The sequence below is a fragment of the Thalassophryne amazonica genome, chromosome 15 (assembly GCF_902500255.1).
Source record: "Thalassophryne amazonica chromosome 15, fThaAma1.1, whole genome shotgun sequence".
NCBI classification, from domain to species: domain Eukaryota; kingdom Metazoa; phylum Chordata; class Actinopteri; order Batrachoidiformes; family Batrachoididae; genus Thalassophryne; species Thalassophryne amazonica.
This window is the reverse complement of record NC_047117.1, coordinates 8,038,220-8,065,115: the sequence shown is the minus strand read 5'-3', so window position 1 is coordinate 8,065,115 and position 26,896 is coordinate 8,038,220. Positions and strand designations below refer to the sequence as shown.

At 42.8% G+C, this 26,896-nt stretch overlaps 1 protein-coding gene and 1 long non-coding RNA gene across 2 annotated transcripts in view; one reads left to right on the top strand and one right to left on the bottom strand.

The window, feature by feature from the left end:
- The window catches only part of LOC117525795 (voltage-dependent T-type calcium channel subunit alpha-1I-like), a 364,422-nt gene that overhangs the window by 334,395 nt on the left and 3,131 nt on the right, over positions 1-26,896 (top strand). The window contains exons 33-36 of the mRNA XM_034187733.1: positions 17,698-17,838; positions 19,901-20,035; positions 22,952-23,126; positions 24,738-24,955. Of these exons, the coding sequence (XP_034043624.1) occupies positions 17,698-17,838; positions 19,901-20,035; positions 22,952-23,126; positions 24,738-24,955 (669 nt within the window). The remainder of the gene's footprint in view (positions 1-17,697; positions 17,839-19,900; positions 20,036-22,951; positions 23,127-24,737; positions 24,956-26,896) is intronic.
- Positions 61-26,896, bottom strand: LOC117525797. Its single transcript, XR_004565147.1, has 5 exons — positions 26,828-26,896; positions 17,864-17,867; positions 17,505-17,509; positions 2,104-2,109; positions 61-75 (listed from the first exon to the last, which is right to left on the bottom strand). It is a non-coding gene; the product is annotated as an uncharacterized LOC117525797 (long non-coding RNA).

Sequence of the window (26,896 nt, the reverse complement as noted above, 5' to 3'; positions counted from 1 at the left end):
ATATGCAAGCTGCTATTAAACACCCTTAAGTCTTACACACTTTAGCTTCAAAACAAAATAATCAGGTCATTACTTCTGTACCTGTCACTTTACATGGAAAGAATGTGGACACTCGCAAATTCACTCATAATTTGAAAACCTCAGCCAGGAAATTGTTTTCAAAATGCAGAGAACTTGCTGAAGGATGGGCTCGATTCTGACCGGCAAATCAAATTACACTTTGTGGATTATTGGCAGGTGTCATCTGTAACAGCAGAATTGAGGCTTTAACAACTGTCACCAGCTATAATGCTGAGGGACACAAGCAAACCGCGCATGTACCGTCACAGTGGCAAACCTCTTTTACTGGAACATCCACAGCGACGTCCCAGATCACAGTCCAATCTGACCAGAAGCTAATGGCATGCATGAATCATGCTGATGTGCTGTGAGACTCCCTGCAGCCTTCCATACTTCACATACCGTCAGCCAGATGAGTCATCACTCGCTGAACATCTCATTTTACAGTATAATTACAAGTTCCCCAACTTAATCATTGACTGTGATAAGACCAGTTTCCAGCGTCGTACCTCTTCGTTGTTTGTAAAGACTTGTGAGGTGTTCTTGTGATATTCCAAAGAATAGACATCAGACTGTAAGTGCATGTAAATCTGAAATCTGCATAGCAATAATAAGCTACTTTTTTAGTTAATGAGCCTAAAGCCAATTTTTACCAAATTGGTACCACTTAATATGCCCCCAAACAACACTTTCAATCCAGCCTCAGTATACCATGGCCTACAGAAAAATGTATGAAAGACATCCCACGGTGAAAGCTGTAGCCAGGTTGGGTCAAGGAAAGATAGTCAATAAATGGAACTGGGTTGACCGTGTTGAATGCCTGGTCTCCAAAGTAATGGTCAAAACCATCTCTGGATTCTATGACATTGTATGGCATATTTTAGAAATTGTACCCAAAATGTGTTTGGCTCATGAATAAACTGTTGAGCTCCAAAATAGGGGCCACCATCTACAATGATGCTGGACAATCAAATAGTAATTCTGTAAATCATGGAGACCAGGAGACAGAGACAGTGGAGGAGAGGCTGCAGGTGCAAAGAAACCAGTGGAACTGGTGGTGGCGCGGACTGCACAAAAAACAGACACAAGTGTAGACTTCACTGAAGGGCTTGAAAAAATTTACAGGTCAAGAATTCAGTCAAATGCCAGGGATATAACTAGAGGCCAGTATTACCACTCCATGAAACAGAATTATCTGACAGCATCCTTCTGTTCAGCTGAAGTAAATTGATGCAGGTGTGCCGCAGCCACAGCACACACAGGAAGGAGGGGAGAAAAACAAAACAGGAGCCAGACCAATTCCCCAGACCATAACAACAATGATCGTAATGTTTGTATGTATCCATACATTCTTTCCATTCATTCATTAAATCCACCAGGTCTTTGGGGTCCTGATGCTTCCTGTCCTGCTCTGTGATTGTGAGACTTGGATGCTACCAAGTGATCGAAGATGATGAAGGATTTATTTGGCACTCTGTCTCTTTGGATTATCTTTATGGACCCCTTTGGGGAAGGTGATGGTGTAGTGGTTAAGCCTTGGGCTTGAGACCAGAGGATTTTTGGTTCACATTCCAGCCTGAAAATCACTAAGGGCTCTTGGTCAAGGTCCTTAATCCTCTAGTTGCTCCCGGTGTGTAGTGAGTACCTTGTATGGAAGCATCCTGACATCCAGGTTAATGTGAGGCATTATTGTAAAGCGCTTTGAGTGCCTGATGCAGATGGAAAAGTGCTATATAAATACATTTACCATTTACCCCTGGAATGACTTTGTGTTAAACAGTTACTTGTGAAGATGTGGATAAAGCTCAGAGTGTTTCTGTGAGCTTTATCTGCCACACAAGTGACTCAGTGTTGAGGACCACAGTAAGTGTAAAAGGCCAACAGGATGCTTCCATTTCACCTGACTGTAGAGAACAGGTGGTTCTTTTCTTATGTATGCAAGGACAGACTTCTCGTTGCCTAGGTGGTTGCTATCCAGGACCCCAGGTGGTTCTGTGGTGTGGATGTGACCAATGACAGGCGACGTGAATAACATTGATCAACTTTTGACTTTTTAATTGAGATGGCTGGATGACTGGGGCCAGAACATCTCCAAAGTTGCAGCTCTTCTTGGATGTTACCAGTATGTATTAATCAGTAAAAGACAAACATGATCAACTGATGGACGTACCTCAAACTGCCAAGTCTAGTGGATTCAATGCCTCAGTGGGTCAGGCCTGTTTTGGTGGCAAACAGGGACCTACACAATATGAGGCAGGAGGTCACAATGTTACGGTCGATCACTGTATGCCAACAACAGAGCTATTCCAGAAGCTGCATAATGGTACTGATAACAATGTTAACACGTGCACACAGATGGCGGCACCTGTCCAACCCATGGGACATACATCCCTCAGCGCGTAATTACAGGAGCAGTGACTGAGGTCTCTCTCGCTCCTCAGCTGATTCCCAACATCAGTCCAGCTCATGTTTGCAGGTACAATCCCAAACACTGCAAATATGAAATTATAGCACCTGCTGATTAGAGCAGATATTTTTAGAGGTTTACATGCTGCAACAAGGAGAAAGAAACAAATAAATATGCAAACCAGAAACAAATGGAGCAGAGAAGAAGAGGAAGTCTGAACGTGCAGAGACAGAAAGAAATGGAGTGTGTCGTCGAAAGAAAGCAAGCCTGAGAGAGGATCTAACGAACACGTGACTCACTGCTGCAGAGAAACAATGAGCATGTGTTCGAATGAATGAGTAACTGTGTTTGGCTCAATGACAGAGTGAGTAATGGTGTGTTTGCACCACACGTGTCGATTGTTTTTTCAGTTTCTTCAGGCAAGTGACAAGAGTGCAGAGTCGGCCGTGAGGCAGCATCTTAGGGCTTACAGTGGAGTTTTGGTTGCCAGCTGTGCCTCACACCTAAACAAACCCCGTAATATAAACCAGAGTGGACTAAAGACTGACTGACTTTTGCACAAAATGCCTGCTGGATATTAAGTCACAAATAGTATTTTTATGTGATATAATCAGTGAAGACGTTGGAAATAAAGTGTACCAATCACAATACTTTCCAGGCCAAAAGCACTGCAAAGATGCACACAAAACTATGAAAATATTAGTTATTTTATGTATGTTCACGACTATGTAAGAGACTGCAAAAATGTTTATTTTGGCTGTCAAATTGTAGTTGCAGAGTTTAACATGGGCTTCTACGAGGTCTCACTCACTTTTGGAGTCAGCCTCAAGTGGCCGTTCAAGGAACTGCGGGTTATGTCATTTCTGTGTGGGCTTCATTACACAGTACCGGGTTTTGCTGCTTCACATAACAGACTTAATCCTCATTTTAAAAAATAACGTATTTTGTTCAGAAGTCATTTGGAAATACTGCATCTCCAAAATAGAATTTAGAATGTGGAAAGTGGGTGAGGAAGATGGAGTGAAAAATTCTAGCCGAGGGACAATATGCAAAAATCATTGACAGCAAAATGTGCAGTAAAATATACTCAACAAAAATATAAACGCAACACTTTTGGTTTTGCTCCCATTTTGTATGAGATGAACTCAAAGATCTAAAACTTTTTCCACATACACAATATCACCATTTCCCTCAAATATTGTTCACAAACCAGTCGAAATCTGTGACAGTGAGCACTTCTCCTTTGCTGAGATAATCCATCCCACGTCACAGGTGTGCCATATCAAGATGCTGATTGGACACCATGATTAGTGCACCGATGTGCCTTAGACTGCCCACAATAAAAGGCCACTCTGAAAGGTGCAGTTTTGTTTTATTGGGGGGGGGGGGGGGTACCAGTCAGTATCTGGTGTGACCACCATTTGCCTCATGCAGTGCAACACATCTCTTTCGCATCATCCGTGAAGAGAACACCTCTCCAACGTGCCAAACGCCAGCGAATGTGAGCATTTGCCCACTCAAGTCGGTTAGGACGACGAACTGGAGTCAGGTCGAGACCCCGATGAGGAAGACGAGCATGCAGATGAGTTTCCCTGAGACGGTTTCTGACAGTTTGTGCAGAAATTCTTTGGTTATGCAAACCGATTGTTTCAGCAGCTGTCCGAGTGGCTGGTCTCAGACGATCTTGGAGGTGAACATGCTGGATGTGGAGGTCCTGGGCTGGTGTGGTTACACGTGGTCTGCGGTTGTGAGGCTAGTTGGATGTACTGTGAAATTCTCTGAAACGCCTTTGGAGACGGCTTATGGTAGAGAAATGAACATTCAATACACGAGCAACAGCTCTGGTTGACATTCCTGCTGTCAGCATGCCAATTGCACGCTCCCTCAAATCTTGCGACATCTGTGGCATTGTGCTGTGTGATAAAACTGCACCTTTCAGAGTGGCCTTTTATTGTGGACAGTCTAAGGCACACCTGTGCACTAATCATGGTGTCTAATCAGCATCTTGATATGGCACACCTGTGAGGTGGGATGGATTATCTCAGCAAAGGAGAAGTGCTCACTATCACAGATTTAGACTGGTTTGTGAACAATATTTGAGGGAAATGGTGATATTGTGTATGTGGAAAAAGTTTTAGATCTTTGAGTTCATCTCATACAAAATGGGAGCAAAACCAAAAGTGTTGCGTTTATATTTTTGTTGAGTGTATTACAATTTCAGCTCAGTTGATCTATTTTTCAGGGTTTTATAGCCAAGCCTAAATTAATATCATTAAATTTAAGCAGTTAGCCATAGCTCTGGCTAAAGCTACAGTCACATTAGCTACAAGTGATCGCAAGCGACAGAGGCAAAGCTATGGTGATTAAAAAAAACGTCCTGTTTTACCAGGACATGTCCTGTCCTGGCTATCCCTGTTTTTTTTTTTTTGTTGTTGTTGTTTTTAGAAAGTGATGACAATATCCTGGTTTTCATTGTTTTTCATTGGGTCATTAAATTGACCGGCATTCGGGGAGCTACTAATCGCCGGAACTATAGGTGGAATGGAACCGGAACAACTGGTAATTGATCATTTTTGCTTACATTACACCCAAAACAAGTATTGATGAAATGATCAGGGCTCACCATTAAAATAAATTATTTAGCCACTATAAAAAGCTAAAGGTCACATTAGAAGCCCCAAACTTTGGCAGAACAGGAGCTTGTGTGGTGCCATCTAGTGTTAGTGAGGATAATTGTGCTTTGAACATGATGGGGGACTTTCTGCTTTGTATGATAACATTTTATTACATTATCTTGAGATTGTTATCAATATCTTGAGAGTAGGGGTATATAGTAAGGTATTGTTCTGTCAATCATTCTGTCAATTGTATTATCATTCCGGTTCTGCAAACCATTCCAGTTCCACCAATTAGTGCCCGCTGTCAACTGGGTATCATTTGAATATCTCATTGCCAGGTCGAGTGTCCTGGTTTTTGGTAATCAAAATCTTGTCACCCTTGGCAAAGTGGGGAGTTGCCATTCATTTTAAATTAGCGTGGGCATTTTGCAGCAGCAAGAGACAATGATCACTCTTCCACAGTCTGGGCGGGGCCAAAATAGACCTAAAGTCCTATTTTATGCAAAAACTGTGACACAACATGGTGACTGTCACGGTTGTCGAGAAGAATCAAGACAACAGTCAAGACAGAAGTCAGACCACCAGAGCAAGAATTTTAGCTGAGGAAGCTTCTGCGATTTGAAGCGAAACGTCCTCGCATCAAGCAACCCAGTCCAGTCGAAGATACAAGCTTCACTACTATGGAAACCACCTGGACAACTGAGAGCCTTCACAGAAACAGCTGTGTTTTTATGAACCTAATATACTTCTCATATACATATATTTAAAAGTAAACATGGAGTTTCCCAACGTGAAAACAACAAATGAAATTTAACAGTGTATGTTCAACATACAATTTATTCAAAGTACATAAAATATTAAATGAATATGAACTATACTGACCAACTAAAGAAATGCAGTTTTTCTACAAACAGTAGGCAGGGCAGTAATTGTTATTTCAGGTATACTGCAGCAATGCAGAATATAAATAGTGAGGTTTAAGTCAGAGAATATGCGTTTGCACACAGACGCTGGCAATACCTGGACTGAATCATGGAGGCGTGGCCTGTTTAGAGCAACAACTCACTGTCGGTAACAATTAGGCAACCCAATTTAGGAGTGGTGATGTTTTTGGAGTATGAGAGGCTTATAAAACCAAATGATAAATATAAAATATGTAAAATATGCTCACTGAAACTCTTCGTGAATGCACCATTTGCACATTGGATCCTGCTTTGACAGCACAGAACACAGTCAGATGTTTAAAAGTTCATGAGTCGACTATTAGCTGGTTCAGAAGGTCATGTCACACAGAGAGGACGTGTGACAGACCCCATAGAACACTGAGATATTCTGGATCGCCATGTTCACGCTTGTATCTCGATACCGAACACTATTGTTCGACTCCAGAATTTCTTGTGGGAGGAGCAGTTGGCCATTCCTCAACAAATTCAGTATTTAGTGGGTTCCACGCGCAGAAGATTAGCTGAATTAATTTCAGCACCTGGTGGTCACAAGCAGTATTGACTGTAATCTGATCCAGAATGTTACCTTTCTGTTAATCCATGAAGCTTGGGACTCCGACGAGGGCGGTCGCATCTCCTCCACTCTCCCTTATCTCTGTTCTCTGCTTTTAACCTTCAAGTCCCTACTTCACCAGACTGTGAATTCCTCAAATTATATTGGATTCTGGATCTATTGGACTACTATTGGATTAACCATGGAATTGATCAGCTTGTCTCTGAACGCTATTGACACCATTTTTTCTACAAGAAGGTCAGGACCGGGGGATCCTACCTGCCCAGATGGATTGTATCCTGCGAGCTATGTTCTCGACTCCTGGAGTTCCTGGCGTGTGGCGTGCTTGGCGCCTTTCTCCGTTGAAGATGTCGAGGATTTATTCATTTTTGGTCTTATGTGCTGCCCTGAGCTAATGGAAAATTGGCATCAGACTGCGATGACTCTTGAACTCAGATGCAAATTGGATGACATCTTGGAGCAGATGCGTGCCTTGCAGTTGAAGTTGAAGATTTCAGAGGCCGTGAATATTCTTAATTCATAATTGGGAATATTCTTAATTCATAATTGGGATTTGGTTGTGCAAGTGGAACTGTTAAAAAGTGTTTTTCACTGCTCAAACCATAACATTACAGGCTTATCAAACCTGAAGGTCAAATTGCCTGACTGTTTTCCTCCAGAGGAATTTTTTTTCGGCCTGGGGAACATTTGCTGTTTCTTATCTCAACTCACAAAGACAATAGACTGCTTTTCACAGGACTGAAACATGCTCCATCCCCTCCCTCCACCCGCCTCCTACCCCCCAGCAACGCTCCCCTTTCCAGTGCCTGCTTAACGTCACTCCTTTCCCCTTCGGCGGGGGCAGTGCGGTTTTAGCTGCAGCCCCCGTCACTTTCCCCAAGCTGACGGCGGTGCATCTCAGCGTTGCTGCGTGGCCTTCACCCACTTGCCTCAATTCGGATAACGGACTTCTTCAAACTTAGTGCACATAAACAATATCAAATGTGTATGTGCTGTCTTTAATTCTGATGTGTGCCATTATTACGGTAAACAAGTAATAATTGTGGACTAATTGCTGTCTGAGGTAACTGGAGTGTAAACATAATTTCTCCACTGTGAAATCAATAAAGTATATCTCTCTATCTCTCTCTCTCTCTCTAATCAACTCGATAAACTCAAACACATCTTCATCCAGCCATCCATTTTCTTCCGCTTTATCATGAGTCGGGTCACGGGGGCAGCAGCTCAAGCAAAGCCGCCCAGACCTCCCAATCCACACACACCTCCCCAGCTCCTCCGGGGGAACCCCAAGGTGTTCCAAAGCCAGCCGAGAGACGTAGTCCCTCCAGCGTGTCCTGGGTCTTCCAAGGGGCCTCCTCCTGATGGGACGTGCCCACAACACCTCTCCAGCGAGGCGTCCAGGGGGCATTCGGAAAAGATGCCCGAGCCACCTCAACTGGCTCCTTTCAACGTGGAGGAGCAGCGGCTCGACTCCGAGCTCCTCCCGAGTGACCGAGCTCCTCACCCTATCTCTAAGGGAGCGCCCAGCCACCCTGCGGAGGAAACTCATCTCGGCCGTTTGTACTCGCAATCTCATTCTTTCGGTCATGAGCCAAATCTCATGACCATAGGTGAGGATCGGAACGTAGATCGATCAGTAAATCGAGAGCTTTGCCCCCCTACTCAGCTCTCTCTTCACCACGACGGTCCGATACAGCGACTGCATCACTGCAGATGCTGCACCGATCCGTCTACCGATCTCACGCTCCATCCGTCCCTCACTCGTGAACAAGACCCCGAGATACTTAAACTCCTCCACTTGAGGCAAGGACACTCCACTGACCTGAAGAGACACCTTCATTTACTATTGAATGTGACATCCTGGACAAAATTGAACAGAAGTTTTACTCATAAAGCATATTAGAACATACTCGTGTTTCTTTTGTGGTTTGATATATTAAGACTTAAAAATGGAAAGTAATTTTACCCTAATTGATTGTTCTGGTTTCACCCCAGGGGTGCCGAAAAGGGGAGAATAAGGAAAAGGATTCTAGGGGTCCATGATTTTTAGGGGACCAGAGGGGCCCCTAATTCAATTCTAATACTGACAAAATAATATTGGGGGCAGTAAGATCTCTTTTCATGGGGCCCAAAATCGCCAGCGGCACCCCTGCTTGACCCCTCCTCCTCCTCCTCAGTCTCCTTGATACTTGTTTTCTTCACTCTAGGTGTCAAATTCACTTATTAGTGTTTAAGCTCCAACAGGAGTCAGGGTTTACAAACGTTTGTAACTTTAAAAAGTTATCAAAAATAAATATATATGAAATGTTAGCTGAATGCTTTTCAAAGCTAATCTGCCAATGAAAATGTTAACTTTGCTAATTAGCTGTTAGCTGAATTGTGCTTGTTCCTCACAAAAGGGGTTTTAAACATGGAGTCCATCCACAAAGACGCTTGAAAAGAGTTCCTTCTCTTGCTCTTATTTCTCTTTTTACTCATCTCTTGGTTAAAAATACCACTACGGCTGACAGACAATGAGATAAAGCACAATGCGGCTGTGGCGGAGCGCGCCACCCCCTCACATTATCATCACGTCTTCCCAGAAGCCCCCACCTCACCCTGCCATTCATTCAGCGTCATTCAGACAATGTTCATTTCCTTCAGTTTGAACCGTGCAATTAAACAATACTTCAGCTTAAGTTGGCGGCACGCTGCAGTCGAAAAAAATAATGCAGCTCATTGAGAATACAGCAGATTCATGAACCAAAAGGACCTTTAAAGATTATTTGGATGAGTCCTGCTTGTGCACATCTCCTACTGGAAACACAAATACACTCAACAAAAACATAAACGCAACACTTTTGGTTTTGCTCCCATTTTGTATGAGATGAACTCAAAGATCTAAAACTTTTTCCACATACACAAAATCACCATTTCCCTCAAATATTGTTCACAAACCAGTCTAAATCTGTGATAGTGAGCACTTCTCCTTTGGTGAGATAAGTCATCCCACCTCACAGGTGTGCCATATCAAGATGCTGATTAGACACCATGATTAGTGCACAGGTGTGCCTTAGACTGCCCACAATAAAAGGCCACTCTGAAATGTGCAGTTTTGTTTTATTGGGGGGGGGATACCAGTCAGTATCTGGTGTGACCACCATTTGCCTCATGCAGTGCAACACATCTCCTTCGCATAGAGTTGATCAGGTTGTCAATTGTAGCCTGTGGAATGTTGGTCCACTCCTCTTTAATGGCTGTGCGAAGTTGCTGGATATTGGCAGGAACTGGTACACGCTGTCGTATACGCCGGTCCAGAGCATCCCAAACATGCTCAATGGGTGACATGTCCGGTGAGTATGCCGGCCATGCAAGAACTGGGACATTTTCAGCTTCCAAGAATTGTGTACAGATCCTTGCAACATGGGGCCGTGCATTATCCTGCTGCAACATGAGGTGATGTTCTTGGATGTATGGCACAACAATGGGCCTCAGGATCTCGTCACGGTATCTCTGTGCATTCAAAATGCCATCAATAAAATGCACCTGTGTTCTTCGTCCATAACAGACGCCTGCCCATACCATAACCCCACCGTCACCTTGGGCCACTCGATCCACAACATTGACATCAGAAAACCGCTCACCCACACGATGCCACACATGCTGTCTGCCATCTGCCCTGGACAGTATGAACCAGGATTCATTCGTGAAGAGAACACCTCTCCAACGTGCCAAACGCCAGCGAATGTGAGAATTTGCCCACTCAAGTCGGTTACGAAGACGAACTGGAGTCAGGTCGAGACCCCGATGAGGACGACGAGCATGCAGATGAGCTTCCCTGAGACGGTTTCTGACAGTTTGTGCAGAAATTCTTTGGTTATGCAAACCGATTGTTTCAGCAGCTGTCCGAGTGGCTGGTCTCCGACGATCTTGGAGGTGAACATGCTGGATGTGGAGGTCCTGGGCTGGTGTGGTTACACGTGGTCTGCGGTTGTGAGGCTGGTTGGATGTACTGCCAAATTCTCTGAAACGCCTTTGGAGACGGCTTATGGTAGAGAAATGAACATTCAATACACGAGCAACAGCTCTGGTTGACATTCCTGCTGTCAGCATGCCAATTGCACGCTCCCTCAAATCTTGCAACATCTGTGGCATTGTGCTGTGTGATAAAACTGCACCTTTCAGAGTGGTCTTTTATTGTGGGCAGTCTAAGGCACACCTGTGCACTAATCATGGTGTCTAATCAGCATCTTGATATGGCACACCTGTGAGGTGGGATGGATTATCTCAGCAAAGGAGAAGTGCTCACTATCACAGATTTAGACTGGTTTGTGAACAATATTTGAGAGAAATGGTGATATTGTGTATGTGGAAAAAGTTTTAGATATTTGAGTTCATCTCATACAAAATGGGAGCAAAACCAAAAGTGTTGCGTTTATATTTTTGTTGAGTGTATTTTGTAAAAGTTGGTAAGAAATGAACACTTCTAAATCTAAAATGCTGTTTTTGTAACCAGACAACATGTTTTGAAGTGATTTGTGTATACACCCCGGGAACGCCCAGCAAGACACAAAACCAACTGGTTGTCACCTTCATTTGTAGCTAATGTGACCATAGCATTAATGTTTTAGCAGTTTATCTTCTTCTTTGTCTTTTGGCTGTTCCTGTTAGGGGTTGCCACAGCAGATCAATCGTTTCCATCTCATCCTGTCCTCTGTATCTTCCTCTGTCACACCCATCAACTGCATGTCCTCCCTCAGCACATCCATAAACCTCCTCTTTGTCCTCCCTCTTCTCCTCCTGCCTGGTGGCTCCCTCCTCAGCATCCTTCTCCCTATATACCCTGGGTCCCTCCTCTGCACATGTCCAAACCATCTCAATCTCACCTCTCTGACTTTGTCTCCAAACCGTCCCACCTGAGCTGTCCCTCTGATATGTTTATTCATAGATTTACCATTACCATATTGAACTTTTCAATTTGCAAATTAGTGGTAATCAAGCTAACGTTTAGATTTGCTGTGCCCATCACTGTAAACAAGCAAAGGAATTGGTACATATATGACTCAAGATATCAAGATGTTATTCAAGATACATACATGATGGCTGCTGCAGTAATAAAAAAAATACATTGCGCAGAAACAAATTGCAACCAGACACTTGGAAGGCCAGCATGCATTGATCGTACTAAAAAATGCAGAATCGTTGCATCTTTTTTATCTCATCACAAAATTACTAATTTAAGCCACCGAACAAAGGCCAACTTGCCCAGCTTGAACCCGTTTTGAAGTCTGTGACAAAACAGCACTGTTTAGTTTCCATGTCAGCATATAGGGCAGGCAAGAACAGAAATATGTTGCTCATTAGATCATCTCAGCTCATCTTCCTGTTATTTACGTATACATATGGTAAAAGAATGTCTTTGCAGAAAGACAGCTCATTAGTTTGTAGAATCTTGCAAACCCCCGCGTAGAGAAGACGAGCCTCTCAGGAAAGACATCAGCCATCCTTAGAAGAAGCACCAAGGGCAGACAGTGTCAAAATTAAGTGATTTTCTTCTATTTGTCCCCGCTGTGTTCTGCCAGCGATGGAAACCTCATGGTGATAATAGTGGGTTTTGTTATGTGTCGGACGCAGTCGGAGCACCGACCCAGCGTTTGACATGACTCAGCATAAAGGAAACAGAGCATGGTTCAAAGGATAACAGAATTTAATGACATAACAGTGAGTGCTCAATTAATAACCAATAAGTGCGCGGTCTGGCGAGGTGGAAGAACGGCGCGCTCCCAGCAGCACAAACGGTCCGGAGCCAGAACAGTTCGGACCCAAGGACCCCGCCGACACCCCCCAGGTGGCCGCGACCAACCGAGTCTGTGAAAGAAGAAACCATAATGTGAGTCCACCACTCCACACACAGAGAGACCACTCAAAGGTGTACATAATCAGCAAACACTTCCTGGCTTAATCACCAATCAGCTTCCCACCCTGCAGGCATGGAACACCCAGTTCAATTCTCCACTGCAGTGGAAGCTGATTAAACGACTAACATAACAGCTCAATATAATAAGGTGTGAGGGACACCACATCTACTGACTGTACTCATGTTAGTCACAAAACCTAAAAGTACCTCAGGAAGTGTGCTGATGAGCGTGAGACCTCACCCCCTCCTCTTTCACAGACCATGGCATCAAACCTGGTACGGTCTCTGCGTCCATAATGATGAGATGGTTCTCCAAACGTCGATCTCACCCGTCTGGTCACAAGGTCGAGTCTCTGGCCAATACACACTGTGTACTCCAGACTTAAATGCAACCATGCCCCAATCCATACAGATGCACCACAGCTGTGAGTCCTGACGAGCTGCACATGACAAGCCTCAGGTGATCAGGGTGAGGTTCTGATAACTCAGCCACACATCAGCCACTCAGTCCTGAACACATGCCACCTGGAAGGAAAGACAGAAGACAGAAACAAAAGCCAGCCAGGCACCCCAGCCACACAACAGCACCCCACCCTCACGGGAAGCCTCCCGGCGACCACACAAACCTGGCCCAGGAAAAACACCCCCCTCCAGGGACCATGGCTGGAAACCGTATCTGCATTCATCTTCCAACTGAATCTTCATCTACAGAACAGTTGACGTCTTCTCCTCTGACTGCATCTTTGCCTTTGTTTCTGTCATTCAATTTGCACAGGTGTGGCCAGGAGTTCTTGAACCTGTGCGGTCAGCCTTTGTCCGACCATGTTTAGAGTCTGTTTAGTCATAAAACATAAAAGACAAACACAAACAACCAAACCCCCCCCCCCCCTCCCCAGAGGACCGTCCCATCAAACCCCGGGAAGAGGAGAAAAGAAAAACACAACCCAAACTTAAGCTTGCAAACAAAAAAAAAATGCTAACACCCCCCCCAGACGACATGTAGGGACCAACACCCCCCAGAGGACATCCCGCCAGCTCCAGGAGTAATAACCACAGCCGAGGTCCCTCTGGGATCCAAAGTCACCCACGGGGACTCCCAGCGCCTCCCAGAGGACCGTTCCATCAAACCCCAGGAGACGCCCCCCCTCATGACTAACAGACCCAGCCCCGGCCGTCTATGGCTAGATGGACCCACAGCCCCTTCCCCCCCAGAGGACACCACAGTCACACCCTGAGGGCGGAAACTGGGGGGAAAAACAAAAGAAAAAAAAACATACAAACAAAACAACCCCAACCCCACCCCCTCAGCGCAGTGGAAACTGGAAGTACGTCCAGTGTCACCAACCATGACTATACCCCAAAAGTCAACCGGGAGGAGTGGAACAGCGGTAATGGCATACGGCACAAAACGGCGCCACCCCTCCGACTTTTAAACCAGCCACCAGCTGCGGGTATATTCCACTGCCCCAAACCTCAGCTACGCCGATGGCATGCAGCTCAAAGGTGCGCTGAAGCCGGAGGTGGAACAGGGAATCAACAAAAAAAACAACACCCCGAACCCCCCCCTCCCGGATGCAGAGGTCACCTGGGAAACGCCCAGCACAACCAAACTGCACCACCCCAGCAACGCCGACAACCTACGGCTCACACGGCTGGGGCCAGAGGAGAAGACAGGGAAGTAAAAAAAAAAAAAAAATACCCCATAATGTGAGTCCACCACTCCACACACAGAGAGACCACTCAAAGGTGTACATAATCAGCAAACACTTCCTGGCTTAATCACCAATCAGCTTCCCACCCTGCAGGCATGGAACACCTAGTTCAATTCTCCACTGCAGTGGAAGCTGATTAAACGACTAACATAACAGCTCAATATAATAAGGTGTGAGGGACACCACATTTACTGACTGTACTCATGTTAGTCACAAAACCTAGCATGAAGGTTGTGCTCATCCAAAGATGGACAGCTGAAACTTCCTTTTGCTTTATGGTCTCAGTGGTGAATGTGAACAAACCATGTTATAGAGACAGTCAGATTCACATGACCCAACAGTCACACCAAACAATCCAGCACAATGTTGTTATGGGTTGGGCAGATAGGACAGTCAGCAGCAGTTCTTTTTTTTCCTGTCTCTGTTCCTTTGTCTTTGTGTACTGATGCTGCAACAATACTAAAATATACTCCATAGGGCATATCGAGGCAGGGGTGGTGGCCAAGTAGTTACTGTGCTGGGTTTCAGTGTGAAAGGCTCTGCCATTTCTCCATGTAATGTGGAGTTGCATCAGGAAGGACATCCGGCATAAAACCTGTGCCAAATCAACATGCAGATCTACTTTGGATCTGCTGTGGTGACCCCCAAATGAAAACTAAAGAGCAGCCAAAGGGACTTACTTACTCCAGAGGCATATACTGTAGTACAGGTGTGGGCATGAAGGGCCAAGATGTTGCAAGTTTTTCTGTGCTACCGATTGGCACAAGTCAAATGTTTGTCTAATCAAGCAACATGATTTAATTTAACAACCTCCAAAACATTTATTTGAAGGATTGTCCCTTTTAAGGTGTATTTTAAAATAATTTTTTGAACATAGTAGTTACGCTGATGGACCAGTCGAACAGAGAAAACACAGCTGACAAATACTAATTTACTCATGAATTTTGTATATTTTGTGTATATATATATATAGATGTGTGTCTGTGTATATATATTTATATATGTATACACACGTGTTTGGGAAGTTGATTTGTTTGTTATAGTTCATATTTTGCATTTATAATTATTTCTGATAGTTCATATTTTATGAGAGAAAACTGTAAGTGTTAAACATTTAATTAGTTAATAATCAAGAAGTTAATAATATAATGTTGATGGTGTGCAGTGGGGGGGATGTCTTTGGAACAGTTAAAACAGAATAAGGGGTAGATCTCGATACGCATTTCTGCTTCTTGCTGCTCCTTCTCAAGCATATTTCTTTTTTCTGTTAAATTGATATTATGTGTTGTTTTTGGAAATTTAGTTTTCTCGTCTATTTTGGGTCTGTTTGAGGTAAAGTAAAATAATTATAATAAAACAATATTTTCATGTGCTGTGTGAAAGTGTGTTAAACAAAAACACAATGACAAAGTACAACACTGCTAAAAAAAAATACTAAGTCCTTTATAGACCAGTTGGTGCCCATGTTGTCCTCCAGATTCTGTAGTATCAGTTGGATGAGAGTCTATGAGTCCATCTGGACGGGACATCAGTTACTTCTGCAGCTGAGGCCAATACCTGTTTACAGCTGAGGGATTTGAACCAAAATCTACATATTGGCAGGCCAGCTCCTTATCCACTCAGCTACCAGCTCCACACAGTAATAATTAAAAAATAGAAAAGTTCATCTCAAACCTAATTCAAATAAGGGAGCAAGATTTCGATTTTTTAAAAAAAAAATACATCACCACTGGTGCACAGTACTGATTCTCACACCTTTTTACAGTTACAGGTTTCAGTGAATTTTGTTGGAATGCACGGACATACGTAGGTGGAGAAATGGGTTTTTCTGTGCAGCTTTGCATGCAGAGCAGCTTCTTTTTTTTTTTGTAGACTGTGCAGTCTTCCCAAAGTGATGGTCTCTCTGACTACTTTCTAATAATACCTGACACTGAAGCCATACGCAACCTTTGTCCCCCGCAGTGTGGGCTCAGAGTGCGCGGGAGCATGCGCGGAGCAGATGGGCGTGCAGGAAATGAAACGGGGTCATGATCATCATGTACGGTGACCAGCTCGCCCAGTTTATCAGTGCAGCCGCCTTTCTCCTCGCTGGGAGAATCAGCATCCATGTTGCTGATTTGTAGTTTAGTTCTCAATTATAGTTCCCCTCTTCACCTCTCACATCTTTAGTTGGATGGAAGGACAGTTGTTTTTCTTTACTACTGGGGTGGATGAGGTTTAAACCTTCCTTCCATGTGGCACCCTGGGGGGGGGTGGGGGGGGTTGTGTTGTGTTGTGATTCGATGCTGCATAAATAAATTGAACTGAAAATTACAAAATAAATGAAAGATGCATCAATAAGCTTCCAGGAGGGGCTGCGTTCACATTAAATAATATGTGTGCATCTCTTCATTATTATGTATGTGGGACGTTCTAATGTGTTGGACTTTGACCATATACGAGGTCTGTTAGAAAAGTATCTGACCTTTTTATTTTTGTAAAAACCATATGGATTTGAATCACGTGTGATTGCATCAGCCAAGCTTGAACCTTCATGCGCATGCATGAGTTTTTTCACGCCTGTAGGTTGCGTCATTCACCTGTGAGCACGCTTTGTGGGAGGAGTGGTCCAGCCCCCTCAGCGGATTTTTATTGTCAGGAAAATGGCTGAGCGACTGCCGCTTTGCTGCATCAAAATTTTTTCAGAAACTGTGAGACACAGCCAGGTGGAAACCATTCGGAAAATTCAGATGGCTTTCGGTGAAGATCTTATCACAGGTGAATGACGCAACTGACAGGCGTGAAAAAACTCACGCATGCGCACAAAGGTTCAAGCTTGGCTGATGCAATCACATGTGATTCAAATCCATATGGTTTTTGCAAAAAATAAAAAGGTCAGATACTTTTCTAACAGACCTTGTAAACATGCTGACTTTTTGTTATTAAAATAGTTTGTAGTCTGAAATTTGTGCAACTAATGGTGTTGAGCTAATAACCTGACAAATGTTTGGCAGTGGAAACAACACATAGCACCAACAATGGCTCTGTGGGGGTAAAAATATGCAGAAAGCAGATCGGAATCACGGGAGCACACGTTAATAGCGGAACGACCCAAAAAAGTGAGACAGCTTTAATTATTACAACAATCATGTAAAGCTGTAAACATGCGCATTTGCAGCTTGTTAATTAACAGTTAATGACAGCACTAGCTGTAAAGTCAAGCTCATCTGAATAATTAAAAACTTGCAAAAATATCATTTTAATACATGGTACTAGACGACATTATTACCGTGTTCGAGGAAGAAGAAAAACACGTGTACTTCAAAGGCAAGTGCCCTGTTGGTGTCAGATGATTGTGTTTTAATTGGATTGTTAATTCTGACGTAGGTCCTGAAGCAAACTGCAGCTCCCCAACATAGCTGTATCTTCAAAGGATAGTTTTCTCAATGCTAATTATGAACGCACCAATGTGTTGATGCTGTATTTTATTTATTTGTGTATCTCCAGGAGAGCCAGTGGCTGGACAGCGTGTCTCTGCTGATTCAGGACTCTCTGGAAGGCGAGATGATCGACAACCTCTCCGGATCAGTTTTCCACCACTACTGCTCTCCTCCTGTCTGCAAAGACTGTAAGAGCCACCCACAAGAGGTTAGTGTGGGTGCGCGCATCCAACGCGGCTCTCGCTTTGCTCCTATCCAACAAGCTATAAATACAAGTCGATTATATTTAGCCATCAACCTCCTCGGTGTGTCCTCCATATGCAGTTGCCGTGTTTTTCACCACGGTAAATCAGGTTTTTAATCCATTTTCTACCATCAATGGAAATGTGAATTGATTCTCCTGATTTTTAGCTCATCCTGGGCTGAAGGCCAGATGATGAGTTGTTGCCGTCATCAGGCGTCCGTTGTCATTCTGTCCGTCCACATTTCAGAAAAGTTGTATCTCCTTCCTCAATTTTCAGCGGAGTTTAGTTGTGATTGTTTTGTTTGGAAGAACTCATCACTGTGCACAAAATGTGGTTGTTGTTTTGGGAATTTAATTAATTTTTGATGCCTGTCACAAGAACTATTCCTCCATCAGTTCTTTCCAGTTTCAGTTCTGATTTCTTTTTTTTTTTCCACATCAAGGTTTTTTTTTCTTTTTAGACTTCTAGAATAAAATCATAATATTACAAGAATAAAGTCGTAATTTTATGAGAAAAAACTCATAATATTATGATAATAAAATCATAATATTACACAAATAAAGTCGTAATTTTATGAGAAAAAACTTGTAATTTTATGAGGAAAAAAATCGTAATATTATGATCATAAAGTCATAATATTACAAGAATAAAGTTGTAATTTTATGAGGAATCAAACTTGTAATAGTACAAGAATAAAGTCATAATATTTTGAGAATAAACTTGTAATTTTACAAGAATAAAGATGTAATTTTATGAGAGAAAAACTCTGCATTGCAAAATGAGATCTGTAGAGCGCTTTGTGAAGTTGTACTTCAGTGTTGGTTTTACAAATAAGGAAATACTTCATCTTTTGGCCCTTCTGCACCACATTATCATTATTATCAGAACTTTAAAAAAAAATGCAAGAAAATATTTGTGTTCTGGAGGAGGAACCACATGGACTTGGAGGAGGAGACGGCTGGAACTGTCAGTCTGCGGGGTTATCGCTTCTCGTATAAATACAACTTCTCATAATATTATGACTTCTAAACGAGTTTTTCCTCTGACTCTATTTTCATAATATTAGAGTTTTTCTCATAAAATTACGACTTCATTCTCATAATATTATGACTATTTTCATAATATTAGAGTTTTTTCTCATAAAATTACGACTTCATTCTCATAATATTATGACTTTATTGTCAAAGTCTAAAAAAAAACCTCAATGTGGACCTAAAACACCGTTGCAGCTGCAGGAACAAAGCTTGGTCATTTGTTTGTTGATTTTTGTGTTGTAAACAAATTGTTATTTTGCCTCCCTCAGTGCTGATCTCCATACTTGGTTGTCATTTAGTGTGATTTTCTTGAACATGGCAGCAGTGTAATTAGAATGATTTTGTGACTGTTTAAGAACTCATGGTCCAGGATGAGACTCTAGGTCACTGATTTTCTGGTTCCATGTGCCCTGTGTTGGCCTTATTTACTGAATTAACTTTCTATTGTCATTTCTGCAGAAGCCTTATAGAGTCATCAATCATATTCAAGTCATTTTGTTTTTGTACTTCCAACTATTCTCATCCATCATCTGCATAGATAGTGATCAACAAAAATCCTGTTCCTAAAAATATCAGCAGAGATGACTGTGCTCACTGGAGTCTCTTATCTCATTAGAAAAAAAAAAATTACAATAGCCTCATGGTGGTATAAGTATTTAAAAGTGGCAAGTGTAGTAGTTGTTAATGAAGTGTTAGCTCTGTTACTGTAGTTTTTGGCAGAAGAAATCTACTTGGACCTGGTACTTCAAATGTTTGTTTTGACTCTGCTTTGGTAAAATGATTAAGTCGAAATGCCAGTTTTTGGTTTTACTCGGCCTGAAACTTCCACAGGTTTTTATAAATTGCTTCAAGCTCAGACCACAAATGTTGAGTTTCTCATGAAGGCTCGTGAGCTACATGTTTTATGTCTTAACTGCAGCTGCTGGACAGCGCTCACCAACATCACTTCCATTGGACATATTTTAGCGGCGGCTTTGTGTTTGTGTGACAGATCCGATTGGCTGAAGTGGAGCAGGCGTCTCTGATGTCAGAGCAGCTGTCAGACAAGTCTTCGTCTCCGGCTCTGCCTGATGACCTCAGCCTGGATGAACACAGCAGCTACAAGCTGCTGGTCAGAGACAGTCAGGTACTCCCACGAGTGTCCCCACTCGCTCACGCCATGAAACACTTATTAATGCTGCAGTGTGCATCATAACTATAGTAAAAAGTAGAGTAAGCAACTAGATTACCACCAAAATGTTGATCTTCTTTCTCTTGGTTGTGTGGTCAAGTGACATTCCACTGGTTTTATTCCATCAGAATCTGCCACCAATTCTTTTTTTGAAGAATAGTACAACATGAACCCATCATACCACGTTTCTGTAGGTAGACAATGTCAATTTTCATGTTGTCATTATGGGGTGCTGTGAGTAGAATTTTGGGGGAAAAACATGAATTTACGCCAATGTGGAAAAAGTGCAGTGCTGTGAATACTTTATAAAAATGACACTACTCGTGCAGCTCGGCGTGAGTGTCAGAGGGCAGAGCGGAGGTGGGAAAAGAACCACCTGGAGGTTTTTTACCAGGTTCCGAAAGATAGCTGGAGGAACTATCAATGTGTGGTTAAAGCAGAGAAAATAAAATATTTATCTGACTTAATCGCCAACAGTGTTAACAAACCCCGTGTTCTTTTTAAAACTGTGAACTCTATTTTTAATCCTAATCCTTCCACTGCATTGGAAATAACCAATGAAACCTGTGAGAGATTTCTCTCCTTTTTTAATGATAAGGTTGCTGCGATAAGGACCAATATTTCGCCATCTTCACCATGTGGTCCAAGGGCTAACGCATGTACGGCAGCATTTAGCCAGTTTGAGCCTGTGCCACTTGCTGTTCTTACTGGGATTGTAAGTAAACTCAAAGCCTCTACTAGTCCTACAGACCCAGTTCCTCCTCGCTTTTTTAAAGAGGTTTGGGGCACCATTGGCACCTTTGTGAGCGAGGTAATAAACAGTAGTCTGGTCTCTGGCACTGTCCCCACTTTTTGTAAAAATGCTGTTGTTGAGCCTCTGATTAAGAAGCCTGGCCTTGATCCTGTGACTTTAGCATATTATCGGCCCATTTCTAAGCTTCCTTTGGTTTCCAAGATCTTGGAGAAATGCGTGCTTGCTCAATTTCAGCCGTTTTTAGACGCACATGGCATTTTAGACCCATTTCAGTCGGTTTACAAAACGTTTCACAGTACAGAGTCTGCACTTCTTAAGGTTTTTAATGATCTGTTTTTAATAGCTGATGCGGAAAGCTCTGCTATTTTAGTGCTTTTAGACCTGACTGCTGCTTTTGACACAGTGGACCATGCAACTCTCTTATCTCGCTTGGAAACCTGTGTGGGTGTCAGGGGGATTGCTTTGAAGTGGTTTGAGTCTTACATGAGTGGGAGGTCCTTCTCTGTGAGGCTGGGGGACTCCTGCTCCTCTTCTGCTCCCCTGCAGTGCTGTGTCCCCCAGGGTTCTATCTTAGGCCCAATTCTTTTTGCTCTGTATCTCCTCCCACTCAGGGAGATATTTAGAAAACATGGCATGTCATACCATTTTTATGCTGATGACTGCCAAATTTACATGCCGATTGTCAAGAATAACCACTGCCCCCTGACACCCCTTCTCGACTGTCTCGGTGATGTCAAGGCTTGGTTAGCACAGAATTATTTAAAACTTAACGAGGGAAAAACTGAGATAATTCTGTTTGGCAATTCCCGCTTTGACTTGGGACCTCTCCAAAGTTTTGTGCGTCCCAAAGTCACCAGCCTTGGTGTCACCATAGACAGCGATCTTAAATTTGATAAACAGGTCTTCATCTTTTATCAAAAGTGAAACCTTTTATCCCTTTTAAATAGTTTGAACAAGTCATGCACGCTTTTATTTCTTCTCGTTTAGACTGCTGCAATGCACTTTATTCGGGGATTAGCCATAACGCACTTTCTCGACTGCAGTTAGTCCAGAATTCAGCAGCTCGACTTTTAACAGGGGCCAGAAAGCGTGAGCATATTACCCCAATTTTGGCTTCTCTGCACTGGCTCCCTGTACGTTTCAGAATTGATTTTAAGATACTTTTGTTTGTTTTTAAAGCTCTGAATGGACTGGCCCCACAATATATCATCAACTGCCTCCAGGTCTACACTCCAGCACAAGCTCTGAGGTCCAAGGGCCAGTCCCAGCTCATGGTGCCTAGGACGAGACTTAAAACTCGAGGAGACAGAGCCTTCTCCGTGGTTGGTCCCAGACTCTGGAACGCTCTGCCCCTACATGTCCGATCTGCTCCCACTGTGGAGTGTTTTAAGTCCCGTCTTAAGGCCCATTTTTATTCCTTGGCTTTTAACACCGCGTGAGTTGTACGGTCCTTGTGTCTTATTTCATTTTTATTTTATTGAAATTTATTTTTTTATCATGGTTTTATCTATTTATGTATTATTTGATCTTATCTATTTTATTGTTATTATTGTTATTATTGCTATTTTCCGTGTCTATGCTTTTGTTGTGCAGCACTTGGAGACTCGGGTCTGTTTAAATGTGCTTTATAAATAAAGTGGATTGGATTGGATACTTTCTGGATGCACTTTAAATTTAGCTGTAATATTTGAGGAACCACACCTCACCTTCCATTTTGCAAATCACCATTTATGGACCTCTACATGCTTTACAGTCTGACTAAATTGTGTGTATGTACATGCAGAGAGATGTGCATGAATGAAAACAGCTCCCACTTCCTCCTCGTCTGTTTCATCACCGCTCGACTGAAGGACAGTTTGTTTGATCCAGTTTCGAACCACAACAACATTCAAACAATTTCAAGCTTTGAAGCTCGTCATCACTTTGTGATGCTGTGTTTTTCTATAGAGCGATAAAGCAAGGGACATGAAAAGGTGTTTAAAAAGTGAAAATTGTGTTTAGAGTTTGATGAATAAACGTGGAAATGAAAGGCTTTACTTTAATGTCCTCCTTTGTCCCATCACTGCACCTGGATCTAGATCTGACGCTTATTCTTTGCACCTCTTTGTTTCTCCCAGAGGAACAGTAGTGACTCCTGCAGCTCAGATGAGTTGCCCTCACGCACGGTCTGCACAGGGTTTCACCCCTCCAGCTCAGGAAGCGAGGAAGCCCTCCAGGATGTTTTTGAGATGGGGGTCCATCCTCAGTCGAGTCCTTGTTCGATGGAACAGCGAAGCCCGGCACATGGCACAGGTACAGGACTACAGCTGGAGGTGGAACAGCATGATTAATATGAATAATTCTGTCGAGCACAACAAATTACCAATGATGTAAAAGGGGTCGGAAGCTTTTGCTTCTACCTGCACACTTTCGGTTACTTCGGTTAACTGAGAAATCTATTTTGTTTTATTTTGTCCTGAAAAGTTTATATTTTTTCTTTGTACCGAAATAAAAATTAAATTATTAATTCATTTAATTAAAGGACAAGTAAACCATTTTACAACCTTTATTAGATTAAAACATTGCTTATCACCTTTGAGAATTGCTTCACATGAGAGAAACACATTTTTCCATGAATTGCGACAAATGAAATTCACGATTATCAGTGGGTCATCTGTAGCAGGGGTGGTGGACAAGTGGGTAATGCACTTGGTTTCAGTGTGGAAGGTTCCCGGTTCGAATCCCACCCCTACCACATTTCTCCATGTAATGTGGAGTTGCGTCAAGAAGGGCATCCAGCGTAAAATTTGTGCCAATTCATCATGCAGGTCCACCTTGGATTTGCTGTGGCAACCCCAAGTACAAAACAAGGGAGCAGCCGAAGGGACTTACTAGTGGGTCACCTGAAACTTAAAAATTGCAATCTAGTTAAACATAAACAAATGCATGAACTGCAATTTTCAATTCTAAGTTTCAGTGACATATTTTTCATGATATGAAATCTGTACCAGTATTGTTTGTCCTCTAAAAGTCTGCTAAACGTTCAGCAGTGGTCACTGTGGGTTGTTCAGTAAAGTATGATAAATAAAAGAGACTAATACTGTATCCACCCTTCCTTCCTTCCTTCCTTCCTTCCTTCCTTCCTTCCTTCCATCCTTTCTACTTGTCTGTACACAAAGTCCAAATACTTAGCAAACATGACCTCCTAGTATTAACAATAACAGTGTTGATCAGTCAAGATCAACACTATCAGAAAGATTACAGGTGACTGTAATGTGATTCAATTCCATTTTGATGCAGTTGATGCCTTTAACCCTCAGAGGTCCAGGGACTTGCCGGCAAGTCCAAATCAATGTTTTTTTGTTTTTTTTGTTTTGTTTTTTTTGTATGTTTCTGGACCCCGAGGGTTAGTTAACGAACATTAAAGCAGTGGTTGCAAAGAAACCATTCACTTAATAAGCAGAATGGGATGGGGGTGTCCAAATACGTATGGACCTGTGTGTATGCCAAAACAGTGTGTTGGGGAGAGTGGGATGAGGAAAAGTGCAAATACTTATAGACAAGTTTATGTGAAAGCATAGCGGGATTAACCAGTGTCCAAATACTTATGGGCCTGTGTGTATATCAAAGCAGAGTGGGATGGGGGTTGCTTAGCATGTGTACTGTCTGAAGAAAATCATAAATGTCTGAGACCTCACACCTGGGCATTGTCCGGGTACCCTGCTAGTTTCTTCATATTGCCAGTTATATCAGCGGCAAACGGGTGGGAACAAAATTCTAAGACTGGTGGAGGGTTGTTTCAGGTATCAGCCCTTCTCGCATGAGCAGCTCTTTGCCATTCTAGGCAGAATGTTATGTTCATCAGTCTGTTCTTTTATCTTTTTTCCAATGTGTTTTTTTTTTTTCGTAAAGGCTTTCTTTCAGGTGGTGATGGAGAAAGTTTTGATGGAGGTGGTGATGAGTCCTCATCACCCGACATCCACTTGCCGGTAGACTTTTTCCACCCTGCTGCCGCTGCTCGTCCAGCCAGCCCTGGAAATGGTGTGAGACCAAGTGAGAGAGGTCCATCAAGACTGGCCTCTCCAGCCTCCTGGGCCTCTCTCCGGTCACCCAGAGCCAACATCAGGCCCGTCAGCTCTCAGGTATCATGAATAGATGTGTAACACGATTTTTGTTCCTGGCAAATAAGTGTCTTTTTCCAACTACATTTATTGCAAAACAATAGAAAAAGCCCAATTTTCATGCCAAACTTTGTTTTTTTGGCTGCACAGCAATTTTATTCCCTCAAGACACCTATTTTTGACAATTTTCTGACTTGTTTTCTGACTCAGTTTTCCTTGATTTGCGAATGTCTAATGAATCACTTTCCCTTATCAGACCCTAAATGTAGTCCCCCATCATTTTTCATTGTAAGATCTCTGATATCTGTGTTCAAAGTCCATTATGTCTTGGTGGAAGAGCTTCCCATGTTCTTCTGAGTATACCCCCATGTTGTCCTTGAAGTTGTCAAGGTGAGCATCCAGAATGTGGCCCTTCAGTGACATCCTGCAGCCCATTTGGCCATAGTTTCTCACCAAAGTCTCAACCAGTTCCACATAATTGTCAGCCTTGTTGCTGCCCAGAAACCCATGGACAACATCAACAAAACTTTTCTATGCTTTCTGTTCCTTTACTGTCAGTTCCTTTGGAAATTCAGGGCACTCTATGATTTTCTTGACTTGCGGTCCAATGAAAACACCAGCTTTCACTTTTAAGTGAACTACTTTACTGCAGACTCTTCATCAAGCACTGTGACAAATTGTTTCATGAGACCCAGTTTGATGTGCAGAGGAGGGAACAAAACCTTGTGAGGATCCACCAATGGCTCATGTTTAATGTTACGGCTTCCCACTGAGAATTCAGTCCTTTCAGGCGATTGCTTCCGGTGATAATGTGCTGCCCTGTCTCTACTGTCCCAAAGGCAGAGAAAACAGGGAAACTTGGTGAAACCTCCCTGGAGTCCCATCAAAAAAGCCACCATTTTGAAGTCCCCAATGACCTCCCATCCATACTCATCATAGTTCAAAGCTTCCAGCAGATATTTGACACTGTAATCCTCCTTGAGATGCATTGAATGAGCCAAAGGAAGTGATGGGTACTTGTTCCCATTGTGCAGTAGCACAGCCTTCGGGTTTCTCTATCAATGAAGAGTCTCCACTCATTTGGATTACATGCAATTCCTATTGCATTGAACAGTCCTGAAATGTCACAACAATAGCACAAACTCTCTTCCTTGACAAAGAAGCTAGAGAAAAGTTGGTGACGTTTTCTTTGGCTTGTTACTTGCACACTTTTCATCCAACAAGTCCCACTCCTTCAGCCTTGAGATCAAAAGCTCAGCAGTTGACTTTTTCAAACCAAGCTCTCTGAGGTCATTCAGATATCCTTGACTTGGGAAGGATTCCTCTCACAAACTGTATCTGTAATGTCACAGTCCACTTCACTGTTCTCCCCAACCTCTGATTCAGTGCTTTCTTCTTCTGATGGTTGTTTTCTTTCTGGAGGTGAAGGTACAGGAAGCTCAGCACTATGTGGCACTGCTGCCATGGAAGATGGAAGGTCAGGATAAGGAATAGCAGGTGTATTCTTTCCACTTCGGCGTTTGGAAGGATCCACCATGCAGAAGTAGCACTTGGTTGAGTGGTCAGTGGGTTCACGCCATATTCTTGGAACATCAAACTTCATTGCTCTCTTTTTCCCCTCTGTTGTTTAGGTTGTTTAATTTTCTTTGATTAAATCGTGAAATATTCATGAACAAAGGAGATTCTTCAAACCTCAGTAAATTACTCTCCTGTTCTTGAACGTTCTTGCTCAATCTGTACAAATGAGGGAGGTTTTCATAAATATAATTGCTTTGTCAACATTGTATTATGTTTGAAATGATGTTTGAACCCTTTTGACAAGATCACAAAAAGAAAATATGATGACCACAACTCTGACAAATGGACTTAACTTTTCCAGAAATTAATAGTGACCACTCAGTGAATGTGAAAACTGGTTAATCTGCAATTTCATTGTCCTGACCACAAAACCAAAGTTTGGAG